Raw genomic sequence first — 24527 nt, forward strand, 5'->3', positions numbered from 1 at the left:
TTTCTTAACCTCAATTGCACATTGCACTATCTTCATTATAACTGCAAACAAATGATATCTACATAAAGAAAGGAAAAAGCCTGAGCGACAAGAACGCTGGATTCTAGGCTCAAAGCCAGCACCGCGCCGCAGCCTAGCCCAGCACCATCCCACCCCCTCCACTATCTCCCTCCTCTTCGACCCTCCAAAAACCACTAGCGATCGCGCATCATCTGTCACTTCTTTTGCTAGCTGCTCAATCATCTGACATGAGCTCTACTACCCTGCGCTATCTGCGGCGTGCACTGACTGACTGACTGACTGCGCACTGGCGGCTTGCTGAGACTGACACTGGCACCGAGAGCAGGAACAAGGACGCATATCACACCTTGGAAACCTACTGGAATGTGAAGCCTTCTTCCTTCTTCCTCTCTCTCTTCTCTTCTTCTCTTCTTATTCTTCTCTTCTCCTCCTGTACTCTGTCTCGATCCTCGATCCAATTGATACAAGACACATTGACAACAGCAGACATACAAGACACATCACACCAACATGTCAGGCAACCTCCGCAAACGCTCCGCCGTCTCCGCAGACGCATCCTCCTCCCCAACCACATCCTCCTCCACCACAACCTCCATCCGATCAGACAGCTCCGCCCTCTCCTCCCGCCCCAGACAACGCAGCTACGCGCTCGACCGCGCCGTCGCAAACCTGCACATGTCCTCCGCCTCGCCGTCCGCGCAGCCAAAACAGCGCTCCGTGTCCTCGCCTTCGACGATGTCCTCCAAAGAGCTTACCGATATCACTTCCGAAGAGGCGTTTCAGATCCTTCGCAGTTCGGTCATTTAGTTTCTTCTTTGCTCATGTGATTGTTATGAATCAAGAATACGAGATCTTATGTGTATATATTCGTTGCTATCAATTCCCTGCGCCTTTACTAAACTCCTCCACATCTTTCATCCGCTCATTCATCCCATTGCTCAACCCTGTCTATTCATTCATGAGCCTACTCAAACTCCTCCTCCCACTCCCTCTCCTCCTCCCGCTCATTTATCTCCTCCATCCGCTTCATCAAATTCGACTGATACACATGCACCTCCAACTGCCGTGCCGCCATAAACAGCCGCAGCAGATGCCCATCCGTATTCATATTCGACTCATGAAACCGCTCCAGCCTACTCCTGATAAACTTCCGCAGGCCGTGAAAAAACGCCTCGGTGATCCTCGGCTCTTCGATCCGAAACAACCGCGCGACTTTCAAAAGTCGCTCGTAGAACGCCTCGACTGGCTCGCCGAACGCTTGCTTGACTTCCTCCGGATATCTTGGCCACGCGTACGCCTCGTCCTGCTCAAAATCCTCGAATTCTCCGTACACGTCGTCCGTGCTCAGGTTCACGTCGATCAGATCGTTCCACCAGATCCCTCTATGCCGCGCCTCCTTCCTATTCGGCCTCCGCGCAAATATACTAAGCATCTCAGCCATCGCCGACCTCACCTGACTCTTCCTCTCGACCCGGACCGCGGCCTTCACATCACTGATCTTGATCAAAGGATCGCACAACACCTCGTCCGGATAATCAGACTCCACTTTCAGCAGCCTGTCCGGCGTAGTCGCCCGCATCCTCGCCGCCTCGGCTGATACGGTCTCGATGTACTTCGCGTAGATATCCGCGCTCGGATACAGCTTCCGCCTCGCGACTTCACTCCTCTCGCGCTCGTACCGCATAACCCAGGAAATCATCGGCTCCGTCATGATCGTCACCCCCAGCCGCAGCGCCAGGCCGTTCGGATCCACGCGGTTCCGATCCCAGCGCTCGTAGATCCGGGGATGTTCCTGGAAACTATCGTAGATGTGCTTCGCGAGCGCGGGGGGGTAGTCCCACCAGCAGCCGTAGTGGTACCGTAGCAAGACACCGTCGGGACGCTCATGCTCTGCTTCTTCTTCGTCGTCGGAGTTAAATTCCTCGCCATAGTAATCTTCATCGGAATCAGAATAATCATTGAATCGTGCAGGACGGCGACGAGGCTGCTTCAGATCGTTCCAAGCTGTAGCGACCATTTCACTTTGATCACGAACTGTTCGAAGTTGACCTGGAAAAAGACGCTTGAAAAACTTCTCCTGCACATCACCTGGACCTGAGGCAGCTGCTTGTCTCCGCGGAGGCCGTTCCTCTTCATCGTCTTCAGAGTCGTGATCAGCCATCTGCATCTCTCGATCGGCCCTACCTCTATCCCGATATCTCATGTCTTGCACTGCTCTCATCGCGGCCTCTTCCGCGTCCATAATGATTTGGCGCTCAGCATCAGAAAACATCTCTCGTCTATTGCGCAGACAGCACGTTCGATCTCAGAATGATGATTGTGGTGATGATAAAGAAAGGAGGTCGCCCGCGATCAGATCAGCTCGCGGCACAGCCTCTTCGCAACTTTGACCCCTGAAATCCAGAAAAAATTCATTTCTCCCAACCTCCTCGACTCCACCTTCTTTTCTCTAAATCAAGATCTTGCACACAGCGCAGAATAAAACAGAAATGGGCAAGACGGATCTTACTCCGCTGGGAAAACCGCGGACGACACTTACCTTTGCGAGCCCGGTGTTTTGCACGGCCGCGCATCCGTCCGAGGCGGTCGTTGCTACTGGTTTGGGAACAGGGCATGTCTTTGTCCATCGCTACGCCGAGGACGATGAGGATGATCGTAGCGACATGAGCGACGATAGTGATTCTGAGGAGGAAGCCAAGCCGGGGATTAAGATCAACGAAAAAGTTCTGTGGAAAACTAGACGGCACAAGGGAAGTTGTCGCGCAGTAGCCTTTGACGAACTCGGACAATGTAAGTCTTTCTCTTCCCTCTCACTTCACTGAGATACTAATATCTGCAGACATCTACACCGCCGGCTCCGACTCGGTGCTCAAACAAGCCTCTCCAATGACCGGCCAAGTCACCGCCAAAAACTCCTCCTCCCTCCCCGCGCCCCCGACCGCGCTCACGACGACGCAGACGCACGTCGCGCTCGGGACCGAGACCGGCACGATCCAGTTCTACGACCCGCGCTCGCTCTCGAAACCGTCTCATGAATTCAAAGACGTGCACGAGGACTACGTCACCAGCATCACGCAGCTTGCGCAGTATCAGAACACGTACCAGTTCATTTCAACCGCCGAGACGTTCGTGGCGAGGATCGATATCAGAAAAGGCGTGTTGAGCATGAGCGAAGATCAAGAAGACGAAATCCTCTGCTCGTGCGTTTCCTACCCTTCCAACTTTGACTACGAACCGCGCAACGTCCAGAAACCCACACAATCAACAGTCCTGCAACCCAACACCCCCTCCGCAGAGATCAAGCGCGTGCAAGTCACCGCCGTGATGGGCATGGCCACCGGCGTCCTCACGTTCTGGGAAAAAGACAACTGGACGGACCAGCAAAACCGCGCGATCCTCTCGACTGAGAGCGTCGACTGCATAGCCGAGTATCCCGGCGAAAAAGTACTCGCCGGCGCCGCGGACGGGTTCATGCGCCTGGTCGACGTGCGCAAACGTAAGACGATCAAGGTGTTTTCGCACGCGGCGGATGATGCTGTCGTCGGTGTCGCGTGCGATGCGTGGGGGCGCGCGATCTCGGCGGGCGAGGAGACGGTGAAGATATGGAACGTGGAGGAGGCGTCGAAGCCAGAAGTTGATAGCGATGACGAGAAGGACTCTGATGACGACGCGAAGGATTCTGATGACGATGACTCGGATAGCGAGGACGAGAAGCGCAGGAAAAAGAAGGGAAAGAAGAGAAAACATGGAAAGTCGAAGCAGCGCGTTGCGCAGCTCTACGCAAAGAAGAAGAGCTTCAAGGCTGATTTCTCGGGTCTTGATTAGCTCTGTACAGTAATAGCTTGATTATATATTATTATAGATTAGATTGTAGTTAATACCAATTCAACGCCGAAATGCATGCCATAGAATATCATCCGTAAACTCCTCCACCTTTTCCTCCACCGCCCGCTCCTCCTCCTCTTCCTCCTCCTCCGCCTCCACATTCTTCGCTTCATCCTCGAGATCGCTGATCTCTGCCCTAGGCTGAAACGGCTCTAGACTGCAATTCTCAGGACTGACCGACGTCTCCACGATCGCCGCCGCCTCCATCAGATTCTTATCCGGAATATGGCCCTTCTCGCGCCACGAGTAGTTTAGCCTCCGCATGACCCCTTCGCGCAACTCCGGCCGCAGTCCATTAAAGATCTCCTCCGACACATTAAACGCCGAGCAATCGAGATCGTTGTATCGATACATCACGCGCTCCCAGTACTGGTAGACTGTCTCCTCCGGCCGTTGCTGGATGCCTAGTGTCTTTGGCCGAGGGCGGATCCGCTGCGTCATAATCATCGAGAGACCATCTATGTAGTCATCAATACTCCTGCAGCGGTCGTCTTCCCAGCTCGCCTGCTCGAGCGGCATGTCCGACAGCCGCTCAAAGTACAGCCGGTGGAAAGTCGAATAGATGCCGCGCAGCGAGAGCGCAATCATCGCCTCGGCCTGCAGCGGCGTGTACCTCTCTCTATCCAGCAGCTCATACTCCCGCTCCAGTAGCTCGATCTTGTATGAGTCCGCCTCTGTGATCACGAGAGGATCCCGAAAGTTGAGGAAGTTCATCTTCCTCCGCCTTATCGACCATCAGTCGCTGCCGTTTGTGGAGGCGGTGATACCCTATCTGATATAGGGTTTGGGGTTGCGATAGCAGCAGTAACCGGACTTGCTCGAGAGCTGTTGCTCTTAGAGGACTGCGGTTTATAGAAAAGGTCAATTGCAGTCAAAGAATAGGCGATAAACAGTAAACATGTGTATACCAGCACAAAAGCGCAAAGAGCTGGGATTCGAGGTCAAGACGATGACGTAATCTGCCGGGGAGTAATTCTGGGGACGCGTCTCCAGCTCCGCACAGTCCGGCGTCTCTCGAAAGTCCCCACATCGTCCGCAGACATCGTGAAGAGTCAATTGCACTGATTCGAGCATAAACCTGATTCAAGCATTCAGCAAACAAGCATCAATACAATGTCGTCCGAAGAAGGATTCTGCCCGATCCCCGGCACCGAGATCAAGCTCGCGTACAAGGTGCTTTCGCCCACGTCCTCGCGCCCGGTGGTGATGCTCTCAAACAGTCTCTCGTCCTCCTACGACTACCTCTGGACCGAGTTCATCGACCATTTCCGCGACAAATACACAATCGTCCTCTACGACCAGCGGTTCCACGGCAAGTCCCCGCTCGTCGACGGCTTCGACTACTTCGGCAAAGGCAACTCCTACCAGGACTTCACCAATGACGTCATCGTCCTGCTCGACCACCTCGGAATTGCCTCCCTGCACGCCTTTGTCGGTCTCAGCATGGGCGCGACCACCGCCTTATTTCTAAAGGCGAAGTACCCCACGCGGGTGGGGTACATCGTTGCCGCTAGTTCCGCGCTCAGGAGCCCGCCTCGGCCGGCGCCGGGCCAGGTCGACGCCTTTGGCGAGCGTCTGGATTTTGCGCGCGCGAATGGCATGAAGGCGCTCGCGCCCAAGACGATGGAACGCTGGTTTCCCGGCGAATCGGGAGCCTCGTTCCTCAAGGCGCACCCCGAGCGCGAGGCGCAGCTTCTGCAGATGCTCGAGACCACGCCGGTCGAAGGTATGGGAGCCGCGATCCGCGCGATCCAGGACTATGACCTGACGCCGGCGCTGGAGGACATCAATACGCGCGGGCACGGACGCCAGGTGCTGCTATTCGCGGGCTTGCTAGACGGGCCTGTGATGAGGGAGACTATGGTGATGAAGGTCATCGGCGGCACGAATCTTGAGATGTATGGCGACTGCGGACATATGGTGAACATCCAGCAGTCGGCTAACTTCAACGAGCGGGTGGCTGACTTTTTGGATTGAGATTGAGCGTGAGGGAATAAAGAGCAATAAAGGAGAGAAAAGAGAAGGCGGGTGAAGGGTGGGTGAAGGTGTAATAGCGGCTGTTGTATGAGTTGCTTATTGACTTGTATGAAAGTTTTCGGGCAGCCGACACCTGCCACTGCGTTGAATACAATGGCGATGTATCCTCTAGTTCTGCATTGCTTTAGTCTGTCTGCTGATCTACATACGTCTACATACGTCTACTTCAATCTGCTTGATGGGGTAGGTCATGTAGGAAGTAGACATGATAAGCACCAGCGTAGACAACATTCCCAGATCTGGTCCGCAGCCCGCCATTCCAACCGCAAGATCAGAACCACGACTACTAGATGCAAAGCAGGTCCCCAAGAATCCAGCCGCCTCGAAAACCTCCAGTTGGCGTATATCCAGACATATACCACCACCGACGACCCAAAACCCTACGCGAGCTCGAGCCACGTGAATTCACCAAAGCAGCCAACCACAAACAAAGAACCCGCCAACGTGTTCGCCGCTCCTCCTTTCGACCGCAATCTTTTTCTGCATTTTTCTGCGTTTTTTAGCGTCGCGGCTGACAGGACTTCATTTCAGACTCATTTCGGGATAAACGAAGCCAATCGTCGCTGTCATTTGTTGCGCTCGACCAGTCGAGTCTGCCTGTTTGGGCTCCGGCGCGTCGAGGCGCGTCTGCCGCGCTCATCTATTTAAACACCCACACCTCCTCTTCTGTTCTTCTTCTGTTCTTCTGTTCTGTCTATGCATTGCTGAGCAACATGTACAAGTCTCTGCTCTCCGCACTCGCTCTCTCGAGCTCGGTGCTCGCGTCTCCCCTCCTCAAACGCGCATCCACCTCCTCCTACGTCAACCAGACGACATGCGACTCGCTCGAGTACACCTACGACTCCATGGTCGCCTGGGGTTTCCTTGCCGGCAACGCGGTCGACAACTACGGCGACACCATCGGCTTCGGCTCCAGCATCACTCTCGAGCGGCCCTCCGTCAAAGTCACCACCCTCGCCGACGGCTCCAAGAACTACTCCGCCACCGTCTACAACCTGCCCGACCGCGGCTGGAATACAATGGGAACCACGAACTTTGAGCCACGCATATACAAGTTTGAAATCTCGTTTGTGCCCGAGCCCTCGGGTTCGTTCCACCCGAACCTCAAGTGGAACCTCCTCGATACTCTCATCCTCACGGATCCCTACGGAAACCCCCTCACCGGCTTTGACTGCGACACCACCCTCACCTTCCCCGACATGCCCGACATCCCTGCCGCGACCTTTGAGCACAATGGCTGGTACGACTTTGGCGGCCAGGACGAGTCTGTTCGAGTCTGCTTCGACGCAGAGACCCTCAACGTCATCAACGGATCGATCGAGAACGGCTTCTGGATCACCGACGAGTACGGACCGTACCTCTACCGCTTCAACTCTCGCGGTATGATGGTCGAAGCCATCCGTCCCCCCGAGGCCATCGTTCCCTACCGCAACGGCACGCAGTCTTTCTCCGCCGACTCTCCGCGCGAGGGCTCGGACATTGACGGCGATGACATCACCCCCGCCGACCCGGACTCTGGACGCGACAACAACCATGGGTTCGAAGGCGCGAGCATCTCGCCTGATGGCAAGTATCTGTTTGCGCTTTTACAAGCCGCGACCGTGCAAGACGGCGGCACAAAGAAGTACCAGAGCTCCTACAGCCGACTTGTCAAATACGACATCTCCACCCCCGGCGCGTCCGAGTTCGTGGGCGAGTATATCGTCAAGCTGCCGACCTACCACAACCCAGACAAATCAGACAAGAAGAACCCCGAGACGGCCGCCCAGTCCGAGCTCTACGCGCTTTCCGAGTCCCAGTTCTTTGTCCTCGCGCGCGACTCTGGCCGCGGCCACGGCCAGTCCGAGTCCGAGTCGCTCTACCGCCACATCGACGTGTTTGACATCTCGAACGCGACAGACATCCACTCGGTCGACGAGTACAACGTCGTCGGCGGCGCCGTCGCGCCCGATGGCGTCCTTGTCGACGACATCACGACCGCCACGCTCTGCCCGTTCCTCGACGTCAACGTCAACTCGCAGCTCAACAAGTTCGGCGGCGGTCTCCACAACGGCGGTGATCAGGAGTGGGAGCTGCTCAACGAGAAGTGGGAGGGCATGGTCCTTATCCCTGCGGATGGTGCGTCGGGCGCTGACAACAAGTACTACGCCATCATCACCTCGGACGACGACTTTATGACCCAGCACGGCTACGTCAACTTTGGAAAGCACACCTACCGCGACGACGCGGGATACAATCTCGACAACCAGGCTTTGGTGTTTGAGATCACGCTGCCCAGCTCGCTCAAGCCGTTCGGCGAGTTCCCTGCTGGAAGTTAGTCCAAATATCTGTACAAATGATCTCAATAATACTCAATAATAGTCAATCATCGCAAATATCGCAAGAATAAGCATACTGTAAACAACGTCACGTGAGCTGACAAATATCTTGCCCTAACCCGTAATCTCGATACGAGACTATTAGTGCTTTATCTCCGCGCACAGTCGAGCGTGGACGTATGCACATCCAGATATCAGCACACGATATCGGACGAAGATAAGCCAGAGAGGACTCGGACTACGATGAGCCAGCAACCGCGAAGATCTCCGGAGCTGTACGAGCCTGCGCGAGCGGTGGGCGAGGTATCTGCGGCGGAGGCGAAGCTGGAGAAGATTAACCAACCGCAGATGACATTGCGAGCATTAGTAGTTGGTCTTGGAATTGGGTGGGTGGTTCTTTCAAAGAGATGTATTCACTTGGAGAAGAGAGTTAAGGCTGACTTGTTGCGTGAATAGTTCAATTGTGCTGTTTTCAAACTTCCAATTCGGTTTACAGACGGGATGGATTTCGATGATGAGTTTGCCCTCGGCGCTTTTGGCTTTCGCTGCTTTCAAGACGTTCCAAAGTCATCTGTCGTATCCTTTCACTGACGTCGAGAATGTACGTTGAGCTGTGTTTTGTGTTTGTGTGGAATTGCTGCTAACGTCACGTCGATATAGGTATTTGTCCAAAGGTACTGTCAGACTATTTCACACCAAGCCAGCACCGCAGCAAAACTAACAGTGTCCTAGTGTCGCGGTAGCAGTCGGAACCGGCCCTCTCGGGTTTGGCCTAGTGGGTGTCATCCCCGCGCTTGAGAAATTTCTTACTCCGGAAGAAGGCGGTCCTGTGAAGCTCTCGAGTCTGCAGATTTTAATCTGGAGCGCTGGAATTGCTTTCTTTGGCGTCTTTTTCGCCATTCCTGTGAGTACAAGTTGCCAAGAGAAGTTGTGAGTGGAGATTAACATATTGGGTAGCTACGGAAGCAGGTGATTGTGAAGGAGAAACTTCGGTTTCCTTCAGGAAGCGCGACGGCGACGATGATTAGCGTGCTACATGAGAAACCGGATCCCACGCCGACGCCGACCGAGCATGAACTACCAACCACCAGCTCTTCCTCCTCAGCAGTCGATGTCGAACCTACGGATGCAGTAAAGACACTACCGGAAGCAGACGCGTACAGACGAAACATCCACAACCTGATTGTGTCGTTCAACATCTCAGCCGGTTACACGATCGCGGCGTACTTCATTCCGTTGCTTCGCAGCCTGCCCGTGTTTGGCACAAATTTGGCCAAGAACTGGCTCTGGACCCTTCAGCCTTCGCCCGCGTACGTAGGCCAGGGTATAATCATGGGTCTCCCGACCGTGAGCTCGATGCTGTTTGGTGCGTTTCTGGGATGGGCGGTACTGGCGCCGATGGCGACTAAACTAGGCTGGGCGCCTGGTCCGATCGACGACTGGAAAACGGGAGGGCAGGGATGGATTCTGTGGATTGCTCTGGCTATTATGGTGGTCGACAGTGTTATTTCGTTTGTGGTCGTCGTCGGTAGGAGTTTGTACAAAAGCTTTATGCAGAAGAGTGAGTTGTACGCCAGCATTCCGGCTGCGGAGCAAGATACGCACGCGGATGAGGCGATGGTGGAGGTTGACGAGGAGGTAGAGGAAGAGGATGCGCCGGAAGAGCATTTGGTTTCAAAGACCGTGACGCTTGCAGGAATTGCCGGATCCACGCTTTTATGTATTGTGGCGATCAAGATCGTGTTCAGCACCGTTCCTCTGTATGCGATCTTTGCGGCGATCCTGATTGCTTTCGCGCTGTCGATCCTCGGCGTGCGCGCGCTTGGAGAAACAGACTTGAATCCGGTGTCTGGGATTGGCAAGATCTCGCAGTTGCTATTTGCTCTGATTGTTCCCCGAAGCAATCCCGCGGCTGTGCTGATCAACTTGATTGCAGGCGGCGTTGCGGAAGCCGGTGCGCAGCAGGCAGGCGATTTGATGCAAGATCTCAAGACTGGGCATGTGCTAGGAGCTTCGCCCAAGGCGCAGTTTTACGCGCAAATCATTGGCACCGCGTACTCTATTCTTCTCTCGACGGTGGTGTACAGGCTGTATAATGCGGTGTATGAAATTCCAGGCGCGGTGTTTCGTATCCCGACTGCGGTGGTGTGGATTGACTGCTCGCGCCTGGTGACGGGAGCAGGTCTACCTACGCACGCGCAAACTTTTGCGCTGGTGTTTGGGCTCTTGTTTGGCATTCTGTCGGTAGTCAAAGCGCTGTACGCCAAACGATGGTGGTCAGTCTGGATCCCATCCGGCGTAGCGGTCGGCGTCGGGATCTACAACTCGCCCTCGTTCACGCTAGCTCGGTTCGTGGGCGGCTTGGCGAGCTGGTACCTGTCGCGCCGGCAATCGTATTTCAGAGCTGACCAGGTTCCGCTCGTGATCACTGCGAGCGGGCTTGTGTTGGGAGAAGGATTGTTTAGTGTGTTGACTATGCTGATGACGAGTTTGAAGGTCCCGCATTTTTAGCGGGTTGAGATAGAGTGCGTGCATTTGCAGATGGCGGATAGTTTTTTTTTTTACTTTCTTTATTGGTTATTGTTATTACTGATGGGGTTTATTGCATCGCAGTTAGTTGACTGTATTTGATTGTTATTTCTTGATGATCTGTTTGGTAGTAAAAGGACGTTGCATATAGATAAACCAGATAAACTACAACAAGCAAACCGCGTCAGGTGGTCTGCCTGTGCCTGCTATCACGTCCAGGGATGAGCCAAGCCATCGCGCGTATATCCAATTCGAGTAATTCCGCTACAGTTCTTGGTTTCTCGGATAAACCCTGGTTTCGCCTTGGCAGCCGGATGCCGCTGCTTCAACCTGAACTCCCCGCAAAAGAGCCTTGAGTTAAAGACGCAAGAACAATACCCCATCAGACCACTTCAAGCTCGTCTGTGGGTGGATTGTTGGCGGTGGAGGTGGAGGTGGCGTGGGTCCTGCCGCTGTTTGGCCCGAGAAGCACTGCTGCCAGCACCACTGCTCCATTGTGTGTATATGCACTGCTGCACTGAACGAAGACGCACGTCGGCTGCCTGCTCTGAACTGCTTCAAATACTCTGAACTGCTCAACGCAAACGGCTTTATCTCCTTCGCGTCCTCGCTTCTGCTCAGCCGGCAGCCCACGCGCGCTGTTCGTGCACGCGGACGGCGCTATCGCCGCTGTCGAGTACCCTAACGCCTTCCTTCCCCGCATTCACCTCCCCCGCGGCCTGTCCGTCCGCCCGCCCAAAAGGCTCTAGAATGGTACTGGAAGAGAGGGCTGCTGGACGTTGGGGATGCGGGGAGCGCGGGCGTACCTTCTTATCAAGCCAGTTCAGAGCTGTCTCACCTCCGTCCTGCTCGCGACACCGGCGCAACACCCGCTTCCGATACCATCGACGCGTATAAAACCCCCCTTCACTCCCCGTCTGTTTTATACCTCTTCCACCCTCTCTGTCTGCCCATCTCCACAACATGACGAAAACAAGACTGTCCTCCGACACCGCCGTCGACGCCGAAAAACTAGGCAGTCTGCAGCAGGACATCAAGATCAGCGACGAGCATATTGAGAATCCGCTCCTGATCCCCGACTACCGTCCCGGCACGGACGAGGAGCGCAGACTGGTCTGGAAAATCGATCTCTGTCTGTTGCCCATCATCTTTGTCATGTACTTTCTCAGTTATATGGACCGGATCAACGTCGGGAATGCAAAGGTCGCGGGCATGGAGGAATATCTCAATCTCTCTAGTGGACAATACTCCATCGTGCTCGTGATCATGATTGTTTTCTACGTGTCCGCTGAGATCCCTCTGAAGTAATACCCCTCTTCTTTCTTTCTCTCTCTCTCTCTCTCTCTCTCTCTCTGATCTTCTACTAACCCCCGCAGCATGATTCTCTCCCGCTCAAAGCCCTACATCTTCATGCCAATCATCATGATCCTCTGGGGCTGCGTCACCGCCGCCATGACCCGAATCGAGACCTACCACCAGCTCCTCGGCTGCCGCGTCGTCGTCGGCATGTGCGAAGCCGGCTTCGCCCCCGGCGTACTCCTCATGTTCTCCTCCTGGTACAAGCGCTCGGAGCAGTCCATGCGCTTCGGCATCTACATCTCCGCCCCCGTCATCTCCGGCGCGTTCGGCGGCCTGCTTTCCGGGGCAATCATGTCTGGTTTAGACGGCGCGCACGGGATCGCGGGCTGGCGCTGGCTCTTCTTGATCGAGGGCGTGCTCACAGTTGGAGTCGCTGCCCTCAGCGCCTTCATCCTGCTCGGCTTCCCTGCGAATTCGCGCTACCTCAGCGAGCGTGAGCGCGCGCTTGCCGTCACGCGGCTGCAGTACGACTCGATCGTCAACAACAAGCCAAACGAGGCTCAGATGACCCACTGGGAAGCCTTCAAGTTCGCCGCCACAAACTGGCGCGTCTGGCTCATGACGCTCGGGTACTTCATCATCACCGGCACCTCGAGCATGTCGTACTTCTACCCGACCCTCGTGCAGTCTCTCGGCTACACGGGTACAAAGATCCAATACATGACCGTCCCGATCTACGCCGTCGCGTTCGTGTTCAACCTCGCGACCTCGTTCATCGGCGACCGCAAGCTGCGCCCGTACAGAGGCTACATCAACATGTTCTGGCTCATCATCCTCACCATCTGCGCCGTCGTCGTCACTGCGTGCTACAACACTAAAGTCCGCTACACCTTCCTCGTCTTCATGACCGCGGCCGTCTGGTCCTCCACCGCCGCAACCCTCGCCTACGGCTCCTCCACGTACGCCTACATGGACCGCGAAGCCCGCGCCGTCGCGCTCGCGATCCAAAACGGCGTCGGCACCGCCGCAACAATCTACGGCGCTTTCCTCTTCCCGGCAAGCGACAAGCCAAAGTACACCATGGGCTTCTCCGTCATCTCGGCGCTGTCGTTCTTGGGAATCTTTGTCTTCCTCGCGCTCCAGATCCTGCTGCCGAGGTATCCGGGAAAACCGTTCGAGAGAAAACCTGCTCCTGAGACGGAGGAGGTTCAGGAGACTCAGGCCACTCCTTAAGTTTACCTGTAGTTTACTGTAGTTTGCATTTGTCGCGTTAATACATGATTTACTTCACTCAGCACTAAACCCTCGTCATCATTAGTTTTTGAGCACCGTTATGTAATATCTTATTCACACCGCCACAACAGTCACCCACACAAAACTGAATTATACACGTGACTCTCCCAGCAACCAATCAGCACAACCTCATTTTCTACGCCTCGAAAGTCTGCAACCCCGGAAGACAGAAACATCGTCAGTTTCAATCCCAGTTCTCCTCACCGTCGGAATATAAACAGTAACAGTTGCTGTTATTGTTGGTGTACATATATACATACAGTATTATATATATCTGAAAGAATACGAGAAATATAGCAGAGATGCGGTCAAGTCTGATTCTACGAAACAAGATCCTGAAAGATCCCTGGGAGCGTCGGTATGTCCCCACCCTTCTCTTCCTCTGCAGTCTCTACCTTCCTTCTTCTAGTCTTCTCAAGACGCATGCTAATTCATATTTATCTGCACAGTGAAGCGTGGAGATACACCGGCCAATTCTCACGATACAACAGACTAAAAGGCATGTTCCCCGGCCTCGGTCTCGGCACCGGTCTCTTCATCGCCTACTGCGCGTTCGAGCAGCTCGTCGGTTTCGGCGATAGCCACCATTAAGTCTACAATCATGAATTGTAGTGGTCGTTAGGAGTGCGTTGTTTGTCGTCGGAATAGTTCATCCAGCGCGCGGATCAGTACTCTCTCTCTCTCTTCTACGCGAGCGCAGCAGTCCTCACCCGCTCATCCTCACAACACCCAACCTCTACAATCCAGAAAAAACATGAACGTCAAAGAAACAGCACCGTGTCAGACTCAACCCTGCATAGACCACCGAATCGTCTTTCCTCCCTTCTTCCTATTTCGTCATGTTCTCGGTTTACATTTTTTTCTATGTTTTTTGCTTTTATTTACATTTGATATTCACATTTGATAACGTAGAGTTGTCATCGTTTACTAATAAAGGGGTGTTTGGCTTTACCATCTATCATTGTCTGTACTCCCGGTCTGAGAGATATCCTCGTCATTCAGCGATTTGCCTGAATTCACAACTCGCTCGCATTCGCACTGATTACCCATAAATAAAAACTTCTAAACCCCATGCTAAAACGTATATGTATACCTTTCCCACCACCCACAGCAACCTCACAAAACTACACTTCCTCTACTCCCTCGCCTCCCCTTCATCCCCTCTCGTCTGCGCTCTATACAACGGCGCACTCCGACTATCAATCGCCAACGCCTCCGCCGGCATCCCCCTCCCTCGCCCGCCCACCGTCCTATCACCCTCACCCATCTTCCCCCGCCTCCTCTCTTCCGCTCCCGCTTCTGCCACGTCTGCATCCGCTCCCGCACGTACGAGTCAACAATAAGTCCCATGCCCGCGCCGGGAACATACGACCGCGAGGTACTCCCGGGGCTTGAGGCAAACCTCGCCAGCGGCGGCGGCTGCCGGTTCAGAAGGGGTACGTCCTCGTCCGTGACTGCGGTTAGCACCGCCGGGCGTGGAGTCGGTCTGACCGCTGCTGGGACTGCAAGGCGCGGCGGGGCGGTGGTAGTAGTAGTAGTAGTGGTAGTAGGAGCGGCAGCAGGCGCTGCCGAGCTCTCAATCAGATCTTCCACGCGCGTCCGCCGCGCGACAACTGCGTCCGCGTCACCAATCTCAAGCGCGTCATCATCATCGTCGTAGAAACTCGTCGGCGTGTGCGCGCCGTTACTCCGATCGAGATTCACCGACGCGATAGACGAATAAAACTCGTCCTGCATCATCCCATTCTCTCCACCATCCAACTCTGCATCTTCACCCTCTGCGTTCGGCGCGGGCCTGTTTGAAGTAATAAGCCTGACGCCGGCAAAGGTCAATAGACAGCCGGTGAAGAACTGCACCGTTTTCGCGCGCGAGGTGCCGTCAAAGTCCTGGTACAAGATCGCAGAGCCGATGATTACACTGAGCGTGAAAAACACGAAATGCGTCGGGATGACCTGCGTGGAATCAAAGTGCTGCAGCGCCCGACTCAGGTACTTAACCTGCATCACCGCCGTCAGCACAAGCACCGCGATCAGCGCGTACGTGATCGGGAAGGTAAACACCCGATAGAGCGTATACGTCAGCAGGCTCGAGAGCGCTTTCGTGCTGAGCGCGGTATACGCGCCAAACAGCGCCACGAGCGAGATATCAATCATGATCCACCGCTCGCCGTACCGCCCGCTGGCAACCACCAGGACAGCAATCAGCACGAGCGTGATCACGACGTAGATCTGGAACGAGAGCTGCGAGACTGCTTGTAGGATGCGGTGCGCGTCTAGGTAATCTTCCTGGGGATTCGACGCGAGGACGACGACGACTGCGCCGAGGATCGCGACGAGCACGCCTAGGAGGTCGCGCACGCGGAAGTTCTCGTGGAAAAATATCGGCGCGACTATGCAGTTTGATATCAGCGCCACGACTCCTAGCGGAGAGACTGTTGATGCCGGTGCGAATCCGTAGGCCAGGAAGTTGCCCGCCTCGCCTGTGCTATACATCAAACAGTCAGCACCAACTCTTGAATACAACTCTCTGAATAGGAAGCTAGACCACTTACACCATCAAGACTATACCCAGCCACCAATACCCGCTCTTCATATACCCCGGAATCTTCTCTTTCCCCTCATGCCCACCCACCGACTCCGTCGCCGACCCCGTCCTCTCGATCCCCAGCACCTTCGCCCTACTCGCCACACCCCCGCCGATCGTCCCCGCCCTGCCCGCCGCCCTATCCGCCAACCGCACGTCGTCTTTGCCAATAACCTCAAGCAGCACCGGCGACCCCGCAGATTTCGGCGACCCCGCCGCCGCCGCCTCGTCAAAATTCTGAAGCGCGCCGTAATTACTCACGTTGTGCTCGCCATCTTCTCCGCTCACCATCCGCTCTAGACTCTGCACCGTGCCACCCACTCCCTCTTGCTCGTCCGCGTCACTCCCGCTCGACGCACTACTACTACTCAGTCCACCAACTCGTTCACTGGCCGCGCCCTCCCGCTTCAGTCGTAGATGCGCGTACCGCTGTAAGTTCAGCGCGATGCTGATTATGATGTTGCCGCAGACTGCGGTAACGATGCCGATTATCGAGGACGAGTACTCGACCGGCGCGTCGTCCATCGATGTTACTCCTCCTCTTCTCGCGTGAGAGTGTAGTCGGATGTCTAGAAATGCCTGGTTAGTATTTTCTGCCATTCTATCTCAATCAACAAGCAGTTCCCCAACTGATGACATGAACACCGTATCCACCGCCTTCAATCCCATCCCCTACCAGCACAGCAGCCCAAAGCTCAGACAAACACTTACAGAATAATCCCACAGCAATTCTCTTCCTCAGATATCTATTCTCCAGCACTCACGACACTCAATTGTGCAAAACTATCGACCTCTGATGTCTGATGTTCTCCCCGCATATCGCTGTCTTCTATCTTTTAACTGATTCTGAAATTTTGACCTACTCACGTGCTCTCTGCGGCTGTGCCTTCGAGTCTCCTCCAACTACATTTACAGTCTACAGACACCATTTGTATAATAATAAAACATAATATCAAATTTTTTGATTCAAGATAAATAAAGACAAAAATTACATCTCTCTACCTGTCCGCTATTTCTCAAGAAGTCCTCAAGAACAGAAATGTAACTAGAGTTTACCATCTCTCTTCTTATAAGACTCTTCTGTAATAAAGACTCCAATGCTATAAAGGTAAAATTCTAAAGAGAAGTACTCAGTGTACTATAGAACAAACTATAGAACGCTTAAGCAGCCTCAGCGGCGAGCTTCTCACCCTTAGCAATGACATCCTCGATACCACCAACCATGTAGAAAGCAGCCTCGGGAAGATGGTCATGCTTGCCCTCCAAGACCTCCTTGAAAGCCTTGACGGTGTCCTTCAGGGGGACGAGAGCACCCTCGATACCAGTGAAGACGTGGGCAACGGTGAAGGGCTGCGACAAGAAACGCTGGATCTTACGGGCACGCTCGACAATAAGCTTATCAGCCTCAGACAACTCATCCATACCAAGAATGGCAATGATATCCTGGAGCGACTTGTAGGCCTGGAGGGTCTGCTGGACCTGGTTGGCAACGTCGTAGTGCTCCTGGCCGACGACAGCGGCGTCGAGAAGACGCGACTTGGAGTCAAGGGGATCGACGGCGGGGTAGATACCAAGCTCAGAGATACCTCGGGACAACACAGTGGTGGCGTCCAAATGAGCGAAGGTGGTGGCGGGGGCAGGATCAGTCAAATCGTCAGCGGGCACGTAGACGGCCTGGACGGAGGTGACGGAACCCTTGCGGGTGGTGGTAATACGCTCCTGGAGGAGACCCATATCGGTGGCCAAAGTGGGCTGGTATCCGACAGCGGAGGGAATACGTCCGAGAAGGGCAGACACCTCCGAACCGGCCTGGGTGAAACGGAAAATGTTGTCAATGAAGAGCAACACATCCTGTCCCTCCTCGTCACGGAAGTACTCAGCGACGGTAAGACCGGTAAGAGCGACACGGGCACGGGCACCGGGGGGCTCGTTCATCTGTCCGAAGACGAGAGCGACCTTGGACTCACCCTCAAGGTTGATGACACCGGTCTCGATCATCTCACGGTACAAATCGTTACCCTCACGGGTTCGCTCACCGACACCGGTGAAGACGGAGAAACCACCATGGGCCTTGGCGATGTTGTTGATGAGCTCCTGGATGAAGACGGTCTTGCCGACACCGGCACCACCGAAGAGACCAATCTTACCACCACGGGCGTAGGGGGCCAAAAGGTCAACGACCTTGATACCGGTCTCGAGAACCTCAGCGGCGGTCGACTGGTCGACGAACAAGGGGGGGTCGGCGTGGATGGGGAGGTACTTGGTGGCCTCAATGGGTCCACGCTCGTCGATGGGCTCACCAATGACCTGTGGCTTGTTAGCAGTGTGATTAATGGAGGAGAGGAGAAAGGGGGCATACGTTGATAATTCTGCCAAGGGTGCCACGGCCGACAGGGATGGTGATGGGAGCACCGGTGTCGAGGACGGCCTGGCCACGGACGAGACCCTCGGTACCGTCCATAGCAATGGTACGGACGGTGTTCTCACCAAGGTGCTGAGCGACCTCAAGGATAAGACGGTCACCAGCGACATCCTGGACCTCGAGGGCGTTGAGAATAGCCGGGAGGTTGTCCTGCTCGAACTGGACATCCTGTGGGTGAAGATAGGTCAGATGCGATTCATATAAATAATAAAACCTAGCCAGAAATTTTCTTGACAGAAATTTCATTAAATGAATGTATTGAGGAGGCACATACGACGACGGCACCGATGACGGATCTGTGTGGAAAAGAGAGAATCAGTAAGAAGTCTAAAGGGAAGGATGGGTGCCATCAAAGTTTCTCTGGCTGCCTCCTCGAAAAGTCTCGACCCGGGGCCGGTCGTCCGCCGAGCCGACGCAAATCCACCAATGCCACCAATGACGAGCAAATAGAAAAATAGAGTGCGTTGATTGATTGATAGCAAAGCAATTGAAGGAGGAGGATGATGATTGGTGAATTGCGATCGGGATGGGCGGATGGTGGAGTGCGGGCGGGCGGGCGAGGATCGGAACAGCGCATTTTTTTCTCGAGACGCGATCCGAGGATGCTCTTTGAGAAGCAATTGCAGAGAAGCAATGCGAACGAGGCAATGCAGATCGCAAGACAAGATGCGTCCGGCAATACCGAGATTCACAAAGAACACAGAGAGAAACGATGGATGAAGAAAAAAAGGCATACCGGATGGAGCCAGCAGGGGCGGCGGTCGCGAGGCCACGGAAGGCGAAGGCGGGCTTCGCCTGGTTGAAGAAGCGGTTGTTCGCGCGCGCGGAGCGGAAGGCCGCGCGGGAGAGACGGGGAACAAGGCGGGGGATGGGCATTGCGTGTGGAGGGATGGGGGAGGGTGGTGAGGAGGAGAGGAGCGAGAGTGGTGGCCGAGACAGAAAAGAGAACAGAAACCGGTGCGGAGCACAAACACTCGCGCAGTTGTGCGCGCGCGGCCAATCAGCGGCCCCGACGCTTCCGCACCACCAGCAAATCAGAGACGCTCCCGGACTTACCCGGCCGACCCGAGGACGCTCGAACTTTGGAGCCTCGAGAGCAGTGGAGTGTGTGTAGGCTGTGTGCTGTGTTGCTGTGTAGGCTGTGTAGGCTGTGTAGAGCAAGAGAGGTGGTGTAGCAGATGTATTGGCGGGAGTAGGCTGCTGGATTTTTTGGTGTTTTTCTGTTTTTTGTCTGGTCTTTTTAGCTCCTTCCTTCGTCCGTAGGCCGGTGTTGTTGATGTCGAGATACCCTCATATACATCCAACCACCCACTGTATCGTCCATATCACTCTTATTGATCAGAAAATCCTTCAATTATTATTATAATACTTTTATAATCAACACACATTCACTTTTCAACTTCTACCGACCAATTGTGGTGGACTGCATCTGCCTTTTGTCTGTATTATTACACAGCGCTCAATCGCGCACCCTAACTCTCTCTCTCCCAGCACAAACCTATTTTACTTCTCAGTCACATGTATTCAATATCATATCATTCACACTATTTACCAGGCTTTCGCCAACCTCACAAGCCATAAATAAACAAACACTCGAGCAAATTTAACAACATGAACTAATGGAAATAAAAATGGGTTGTTGCAACAGACTTAAAACAGAGATTTATCATCATCATCACTAATGGAACTGCCCGACCTGCAACCCAAATCCCTCCGCCGGAATCTCCTTCAGCGACGACGCTCTCGCATAGTCCACTCCCGCACTCACAACATCATTGCCCCACCAACTCACGCTCGTCTGCGTATACTGCAGCGCCAAAAACACAACCACGCCCGAGAACGCGACGCCCGCGGTAAGACCCGACGATAGGATGTAGTTGTACTTTGTCCACCACGCGGTGTAGTACCGTCTGACGTAGAACATAAACGCAGTGGCCGCATACAGACCGCCGATGTAGTACGTGTAGTTGTAGGTCGAGCCCCAGAATGTAGAGCCACCCCAGACCAGAGGCGGGAAAATATTCTTCACCTTCCGCGGCCACTTCAACTTCATGATTGCAAACGGAATCGCAGTCAGAGGTCCGATATAGAAACAATGCTTCAGCGCCGGGTACAGCGTCGACAGCACGCGCTCGGGGTTGATCACACCAAACATGATCGCATCCGAGTACACCGACCGCGGGAACTGGCAGATAAACTTATCCGGCTGCGTGGTCGAGCAAAAGTCCTTGACCGTGTTGAACAGCGCCTCAACCGCGCCCAGCGTCGCAAACGTCTGAATCAACGTAGCCACCAGCTGCGCTCTAAACACCGCTCGCTGCGGCAGCTTCGCATAGTGCGCAATCTTCTGGTCCGCGATAAACGTCTCACTCTGCTCGTCGACGTTGTATCCCCACATCCGCACCATCATGTTGGTCATCGCATTACCGGGATCCATATAACCCGCGAGAATGACCGAGAACGCTCCGAATCCCATCGCGTAGCCCGTCATCGAGTAGATGATCACCGTCGGGATATACATTCCGACGTTGAACAAAAAGATGCAGATAACCGTCCACACCGGAACCGTCGTCGGCCACACCGCGATCGTGATAATTCCGAGCGCGCCGGCAATGATAAACACCGCCAGGTACCACCAATCCGGCACCTCCGGGTACGCGCGCATCATCCGCGAATGCGGATCATCAAAATCATCAAACGCCTTACTGCGCGGATGACGAAGTGCGTTCCAAAAAAGCTTGCCGGTGCGGATAATCAGCTTGTAATCGGTGATGCAGATATACGTGAACGCGCAAGTGTAGAGCGCCCACAACGCGCCCGTGCCAACAAGATGTCCAGCAGTCATGTACGGCACCGAGTACTCCACGTACTTGTCCAGATCAAAGTGCCCAGACGAGTCCAGGATTCTCGACAGATTGTACGTCGCGCCGGTGTTGTCGTAGATCGTGTTTGCGTTCGGCGGCAGATAGGCAACGTACTTTGTGTTTGTCCAGTACAGGCCCATCAGCGCGCAACCGCCGAGAATGACGCCGACAAACTTGTTGATGAACGCAAAGTAGGGCAGCACAAGCGGCGTGCTGTAGTTGATCACCGACCAGTCAAAGGTAGGAATCGGGTTGATACCCATTCCGAGGAACGATCCAGTCACGAGCGCAACCTTGACGTTCTGGGGCGCGATCCAGGTCATCCAGTTGAAAGTCGAAAGCGCTTTAAACAAGTAATTTGGAATGAAAAAGTAGAGGAAAGAAAGAACAAAGGTCAGGAAGAAAAGCTTCTGACGACTGATTGTCCATCCATTAATCGACGTCTTTGTTTCCTTCAAAAGCAAAGCTCGGTTAAGAGCCAGCGTAGGCAGCACGGTCGGAAACACGGCCTTGACGGGGTAAATAGCAAGCTTGCGCGCGAGACCGGCCATACCGTAGCCAAAGAAGAGCGAGGCGGCGTTTGTCAAAAACACGAATCCAAAGTCAACCCACTGCAGATGGAAAAACTTCTCGGATCGCATGGCGACCGTGAAGGACATAAAGTTCGACATCTGCGACGCAGCAGATACCATGATTGTCGAAAGCATCTGCTCCTTGTGCGTCCAAGGGCCGGGGTTGATTGTATACCGAGTACCGCGGAACGTAACACCCCAGTCCGGGAGAAGCTGGGCAAGTTTTCCGCAGGGGAATAGGAAGAGCTGCAAGACAGTAGCCGCAAGCGTAAGACGAGGCTGACGCTCGTAAAAGAACTCGTTGACAAACGAGCCGATCGCGACCCAAATTGCACCAAGGACGTAGGCACGGAACGTCTCGACAGGGATGGTGGGGTCGTCAAACGGATCAGTGACAGCGCGCACCTCTGGATATGGTGAGTGGAACTTGATGACGACAGCCTCAAGCTTGCAGTCGAGCTCAAACACATCCTCATCGGCTCCGTAGGCCTCGCGGCCCTGCAGCATCTTCTCGATGCGGTCAAGGGCGTCGGACGGGAAGTTGACGTCGTCGTAGTGGTCATTGGCCGTACGCTCGAGCACGTCCAAGGCCTCTTCCATAGTCATCTCCATCAACCGGTCGTAGATAAAGTGGGAAGCAGCGTCGGCGAGCGGATCCTGATCGACAGCATCGCCAACCTTGTTCATGACCTTGATGCGGTCGATGATACGAGCCCGTTCGGCGGCGTCGACGATCTCGCCGGTCTCGTGGACCTCGATGGTCGCAAGCCCTTTCTTCTCGTCCCATGCGCGCTTCTCCTCGTCATAGTAGTCGTTGGACATTCTGTAGAAGTTAGCAACAGAGCTCAACAAGAGTATAGCTGTGAGACGTACCTGAGAAGTGATAAGTACAGGTGTTGAATGTGTATCGACCGGGCCTATGTCGAACACTGAACAGACGAGGGAGGCCATGCCGACTATATATATATCGGCGGTGTTCATAAGTCAAAAGCCTATGCGAATTTGACAGGGGGCAGGAAGGCTAGCCGGGAGACAGATAGAGAGTCAGGCGTGCGTGGGTATTTATTGACCGCTAGTACCGGAAAGTTACCGGCCTTTCGGATAGCGCGACGACCGTACGAGACATGTTCGACGGGTACTTTATTGCTATGGTCTGAGGTGGCTATAGTAGGCAATTGAAATCTCAGACAAGTTCATAGATAAGAGCAGGTTGTTAAGAGTACTTTCGAGAGACTGCTCGATTTTCTTGATACTCTAGCCACCCCGTGAAGCGCACGAGCACTCGAGGTGATCACGACTGATAAGAGCACGAACAGCAAAGACATCAGTAAAATGACGAGCTTCGGAAGGTGGCTTGCGCTCGGGTGAGCTAGCGCACCCCTCCCGTGCGTTGACAGACCTGGAGCACGAAGGAGGTGGCCTCGAGCGGGGGTATTCCGACCCTCGACTATACACACCTTGGTAGTTGAATGCAATAAGCAGGTTCACATGGCGAGATTTTGATTGCAGTAAATTAGAGAGTAATAGAGAAAGCAATAAAGAGAGAAGATAGAAGATAGAAGCAGAGGGAGCAAACAGAGTTTCTGATAACGAGATCAAAGGTACGGAGGCTTCAGTTCTGGGCACAGTACCCCGGTACCTGAACGCACTCAGCGATAAGGGAATCTAACGAAGACCCCGACAGCTGTGGAGATTACGCTGACTGCACCAAAGAACGCTCAGAAGCACTCGACAGCTGGCGGGGTAGTTCCACCCGCGTCCGAGAAGTGCGATTCTGTCCTTGCTGACCAGCAGGACCATTTGCACGCACAGACCGGACGTCCCTAGGCTTGAAGAGCGTGGAGAGGACAGTGCAATCCCACAGACCACAGCCTATTTTCATCGCCCTACGGTGGCTGCGGTTGCTGCGGTTGCTGCGCCCATGCACCCTTCCTCCAGGCCCACCGCCAGCCAGCAGCCAGCAGCCAGCAGCCAGCCAGCCAAGAGCAAGCAGATAAGCATCACTTTGTCCACATCATCCTCCTCCTCTCGCCATCTTGGCCTTGTGTAAAAAACTTAGCTACGGCTCCCGACGGACCCACAACCGTCGGCAGTGATCCTTATCGCCAGTACTCTAAACTATAACGTATTTTCGTAACCCTTAAGCTGTTTATGGTATCTACATCAATAATCTAGGCTGAGACAGACCGGCCCCACGAGTGGCAAATCGATCTCGATGCAGGAAGACCTAATTGCGTGAACCAGACACTGGCTGATAAGCACCCGACTGAAACACAGATATCAGCAGCAGCAGTGAGGCGCACCCTGGTGGACTCCCGCCTGCCTCTTATCTCGCTCCAAGCACAAACCCGACCTTGGCATTCACCGGCCTGCTGCGGGATGGTCGGGGAGGCAAATAAAATCACTGGCGAACTTGATTTGACTCGGGATTTGCCCTGACAGCGCTGCTAAGTCCCGCGCGGGGACCCAATCACGGGACAGGCTCATTTTGAAGAAAGTAGAAGAAGAGCGGTGCTGCCCAAGAACATTTCTGCCCCAGACATTATAATCTTCTTGAAATCAGTTGATACACAAGACAGATCTATTGTAATGTTGATATCACGAGCCCTTCCAGAGCTTCCAGCAGATTAGCGGATGCAACTATCAGAGACTGATCACGTGAGCAACAATCCTTCTCTTCCATTTCTAGACCGGCATCTACGA

The 24527-nt window shown here is 54.2% G+C and overlaps 10 protein-coding genes across 10 annotated transcripts; 5 read left to right on the forward strand and 5 right to left on the reverse strand.

Annotated features, from left to right (window-relative positions):
- Positions 1 to 873: 873 nt before the first annotated feature.
- Positions 874 to 2346, reverse strand: BZA70DRAFT_282467 (uncharacterized protein; the record flags this gene model as incomplete). The annotated part of the gene is made up of 1 exon (XM_064913284.1): positions 874 to 2346. A coding segment is annotated over exon 1 (1304 nt), but the record flags the coding sequence as incomplete, so codon positions are not given.
- A 78-nt stretch (positions 2347 to 2424) lies between these two features.
- On the forward strand, positions 2425 to 4033 carry BZA70DRAFT_282468 (WD40-repeat-containing domain protein). The gene is made up of 2 exons (XM_064913285.1): positions 2425 to 2811; positions 2861 to 4033. The coding sequence occupies exons 1-2, from the start codon at positions 2511 to 2513 to the stop codon at positions 3844 to 3846; spliced, it is 1287 nt and encodes a 428-aa protein (XP_064766974.1). The 5' UTR covers positions 2425 to 2510; the 3' UTR covers positions 3847 to 4033.
- On the reverse strand, positions 3877 to 4852 carry BZA70DRAFT_64447 (uncharacterized protein). Its single transcript, XM_064915291.1, has 2 exons — positions 4815 to 4852; positions 3877 to 4748 (listed from the first exon to the last, which is right to left on the reverse strand). The coding sequence occupies exon 2, from the start codon at positions 4618 to 4620 to the stop codon at positions 3907 to 3909; it is 714 nt and encodes a 237-aa protein (XP_064766975.1). The 5' UTR covers positions 4621 to 4748; positions 4815 to 4852; the 3' UTR covers positions 3877 to 3906.
- Positions 4821 to 6058, forward strand: BZA70DRAFT_64434 (Alpha/Beta hydrolase protein). The gene has a single exon (XM_064915290.1). It carries the CDS (start codon positions 5020 to 5022, stop codon positions 5881 to 5883), a length of 864 nt encoding a protein of 287 aa, XP_064766976.1. The 5' UTR covers positions 4821 to 5019; the 3' UTR covers positions 5884 to 6058.
- Positions 6059 to 6501: 443 nt separating this feature from the next.
- On the forward strand, positions 6502 to 8382 carry BZA70DRAFT_64490 (3-phytase). The gene has a single exon (XM_064915292.1). It carries the CDS (start codon positions 6657 to 6659, stop codon positions 8259 to 8261), a length of 1605 nt encoding a protein of 534 aa, XP_064766977.1. The 5' UTR covers positions 6502 to 6656; the 3' UTR covers positions 8262 to 8382.
- Positions 8337 to 10942, forward strand: BZA70DRAFT_282474 (oligopeptide transporter 8). The gene is made up of 5 exons (XM_064913286.1): positions 8337 to 8647; positions 8718 to 8862; positions 8922 to 8935; positions 8994 to 9165; positions 9219 to 10942. The coding sequence occupies exons 1-5, from the start codon at positions 8505 to 8507 to the stop codon at positions 10770 to 10772; spliced, it is 2028 nt and encodes a 675-aa protein (XP_064766978.1). The 5' UTR covers positions 8337 to 8504; the 3' UTR covers positions 10773 to 10942.
- Positions 10943 to 11753: 811 nt separating this feature from the next.
- On the forward strand, positions 11754 to 13973 carry BZA70DRAFT_299888 (major facilitator superfamily domain-containing protein; the record flags this gene model as incomplete). The annotated part of the gene is made up of 3 exons (XM_064914676.1): positions 11754 to 12094; positions 12167 to 13246; positions 13832 to 13973. 3 exons carry the CDS (start codon positions 11754 to 11756, stop codon positions 13971 to 13973), a joined length of 1563 nt encoding a protein of 520 aa, XP_064766979.1.
- Positions 13974 to 14398: 425 nt separating this feature from the next.
- BZA70DRAFT_312108 (magnesium transporter NIPA-domain-containing protein) lies at positions 14399 to 16808 on the reverse strand (the record flags this gene model as incomplete). Its single annotated transcript, XM_064914975.1, has 4 exons — positions 16678 to 16808; positions 15935 to 16535; positions 14713 to 15867; positions 14399 to 14420 (listed from the first exon to the last, which is right to left on the reverse strand). The coding sequence occupies exons 2-4, from the start codon at positions 16489 to 16491 to the stop codon at positions 14399 to 14401; spliced, it is 1734 nt and encodes a 577-aa protein (XP_064766980.1). The 5' UTR covers positions 16492 to 16535; positions 16678 to 16808.
- Positions 16809 to 16899: 91 nt separating this feature from the next.
- Positions 16900 to 19315, reverse strand: BZA70DRAFT_296793 (P-loop containing nucleoside triphosphate hydrolase protein). The gene is made up of 4 exons (XM_064914540.1): positions 19125 to 19315; positions 18663 to 18684; positions 18326 to 18556; positions 16900 to 18273 (listed from the first exon to the last, which is right to left on the reverse strand). The coding sequence occupies exons 1-4, from the start codon at positions 19262 to 19264 to the stop codon at positions 17128 to 17130; spliced, it is 1539 nt and encodes a 512-aa protein (XP_064766981.1). The 5' UTR covers positions 19265 to 19315; the 3' UTR covers positions 16900 to 17127.
- Positions 19316 to 19814: 499 nt separating this feature from the next.
- On the reverse strand, positions 19815 to 22887 carry BZA70DRAFT_64628 (putative oligopeptide transporter). Its single transcript, XM_064915293.1, has 2 exons — positions 22698 to 22887; positions 19815 to 22647 (listed from the first exon to the last, which is right to left on the reverse strand). Exon 2 carries the CDS (start codon positions 22644 to 22646, stop codon positions 20067 to 20069), a length of 2580 nt encoding a protein of 859 aa, XP_064766982.1. The 5' UTR covers position 22647; positions 22698 to 22887; the 3' UTR covers positions 19815 to 20066.
- Positions 22888 to 24527: the final 1640 nt, after the last annotated feature.

This window comes from Myxozyma melibiosi (assembly GCF_037950935.1).
Source record: "Myxozyma melibiosi strain Phaff 52-87 chromosome Unknown BZA70scaffold_10, whole genome shotgun sequence".
NCBI classification, from domain to species: Eukaryota; Fungi; Ascomycota; class Lipomycetes; order Lipomycetales; family Lipomycetaceae; genus Myxozyma; species Myxozyma melibiosi.

Bases quoted from the DNA above. Each gene is read 5' to 3' on its own strand.
- BZA70DRAFT_282474 (XM_064913286.1), top strand. From the start codon at position 8,505: ATGAGCCAGCAACCGCGAAGATCTCCGGAGCTGTACGAGCCTGCGCGA. The intron at 8,648-8,717 runs GTGGGTGGTTCT...TTGCGTGAATAG, and splicing joins GTAGTTGGTCTTGGAATTGG to TTCAATTGTGCTGTTTTCAA. The intron at 9,166-9,218 runs GTGAGTACAAGT...CATATTGGGTAG, and splicing joins GCGTCTTTTTCGCCATTCCT to CTACGGAAGCAGGTGATTGT.
- BZA70DRAFT_64434 (XM_064915290.1), top strand. From the start codon at position 5,020: ATGTCGTCCGAAGAAGGATTCTGCCCGATCCCCGGCACCGAGATCAAG.
- BZA70DRAFT_282468 (XM_064913285.1), top strand. From the start codon at position 2,511: ATGGGCAAGACGGATCTTACTCCGCTGGGAAAACCGCGGACGACACTT. The intron at 2,812-2,860 runs GTAAGTCTTTCT...TAATATCTGCAG, and splicing joins CTTTGACGAACTCGGACAAT to ACATCTACACCGCCGGCTCC.
- BZA70DRAFT_64628 (XM_064915293.1), bottom strand. From the start codon at position 22,646: ATGTCCAACGACTACTATGACGAGGAGAAGCGCGCATGGGACGAGAAG.
- BZA70DRAFT_64447 (XM_064915291.1), bottom strand. From the start codon at position 4,620: ATGAACTTCCTCAACTTTCGGGATCCTCTCGTGATCACAGAGGCGGAC.
- BZA70DRAFT_296793 (XM_064914540.1), bottom strand. From the start codon at position 19,264: ATGCCCATCCCCCGCCTTGTTCCCCGTCTCTCCCGCGCGGCCTTCCGC. The intron at 18,685-19,124 runs GTATGCCTTTTT...TTTTCCACACAG, and splicing joins GCCCCTGCTGGCTCCATCCG to ATCCGTCATCGGTGCCGTCG. The intron at 18,557-18,662 runs GTATGTGCCTCC...CTTCACCCACAG, and splicing joins CCGTCATCGGTGCCGTCGTC to GATGTCCAGTTCGAGCAGGA.
- BZA70DRAFT_64490 (XM_064915292.1), top strand. From the start codon at position 6,657: ATGTACAAGTCTCTGCTCTCCGCACTCGCTCTCTCGAGCTCGGTGCTC.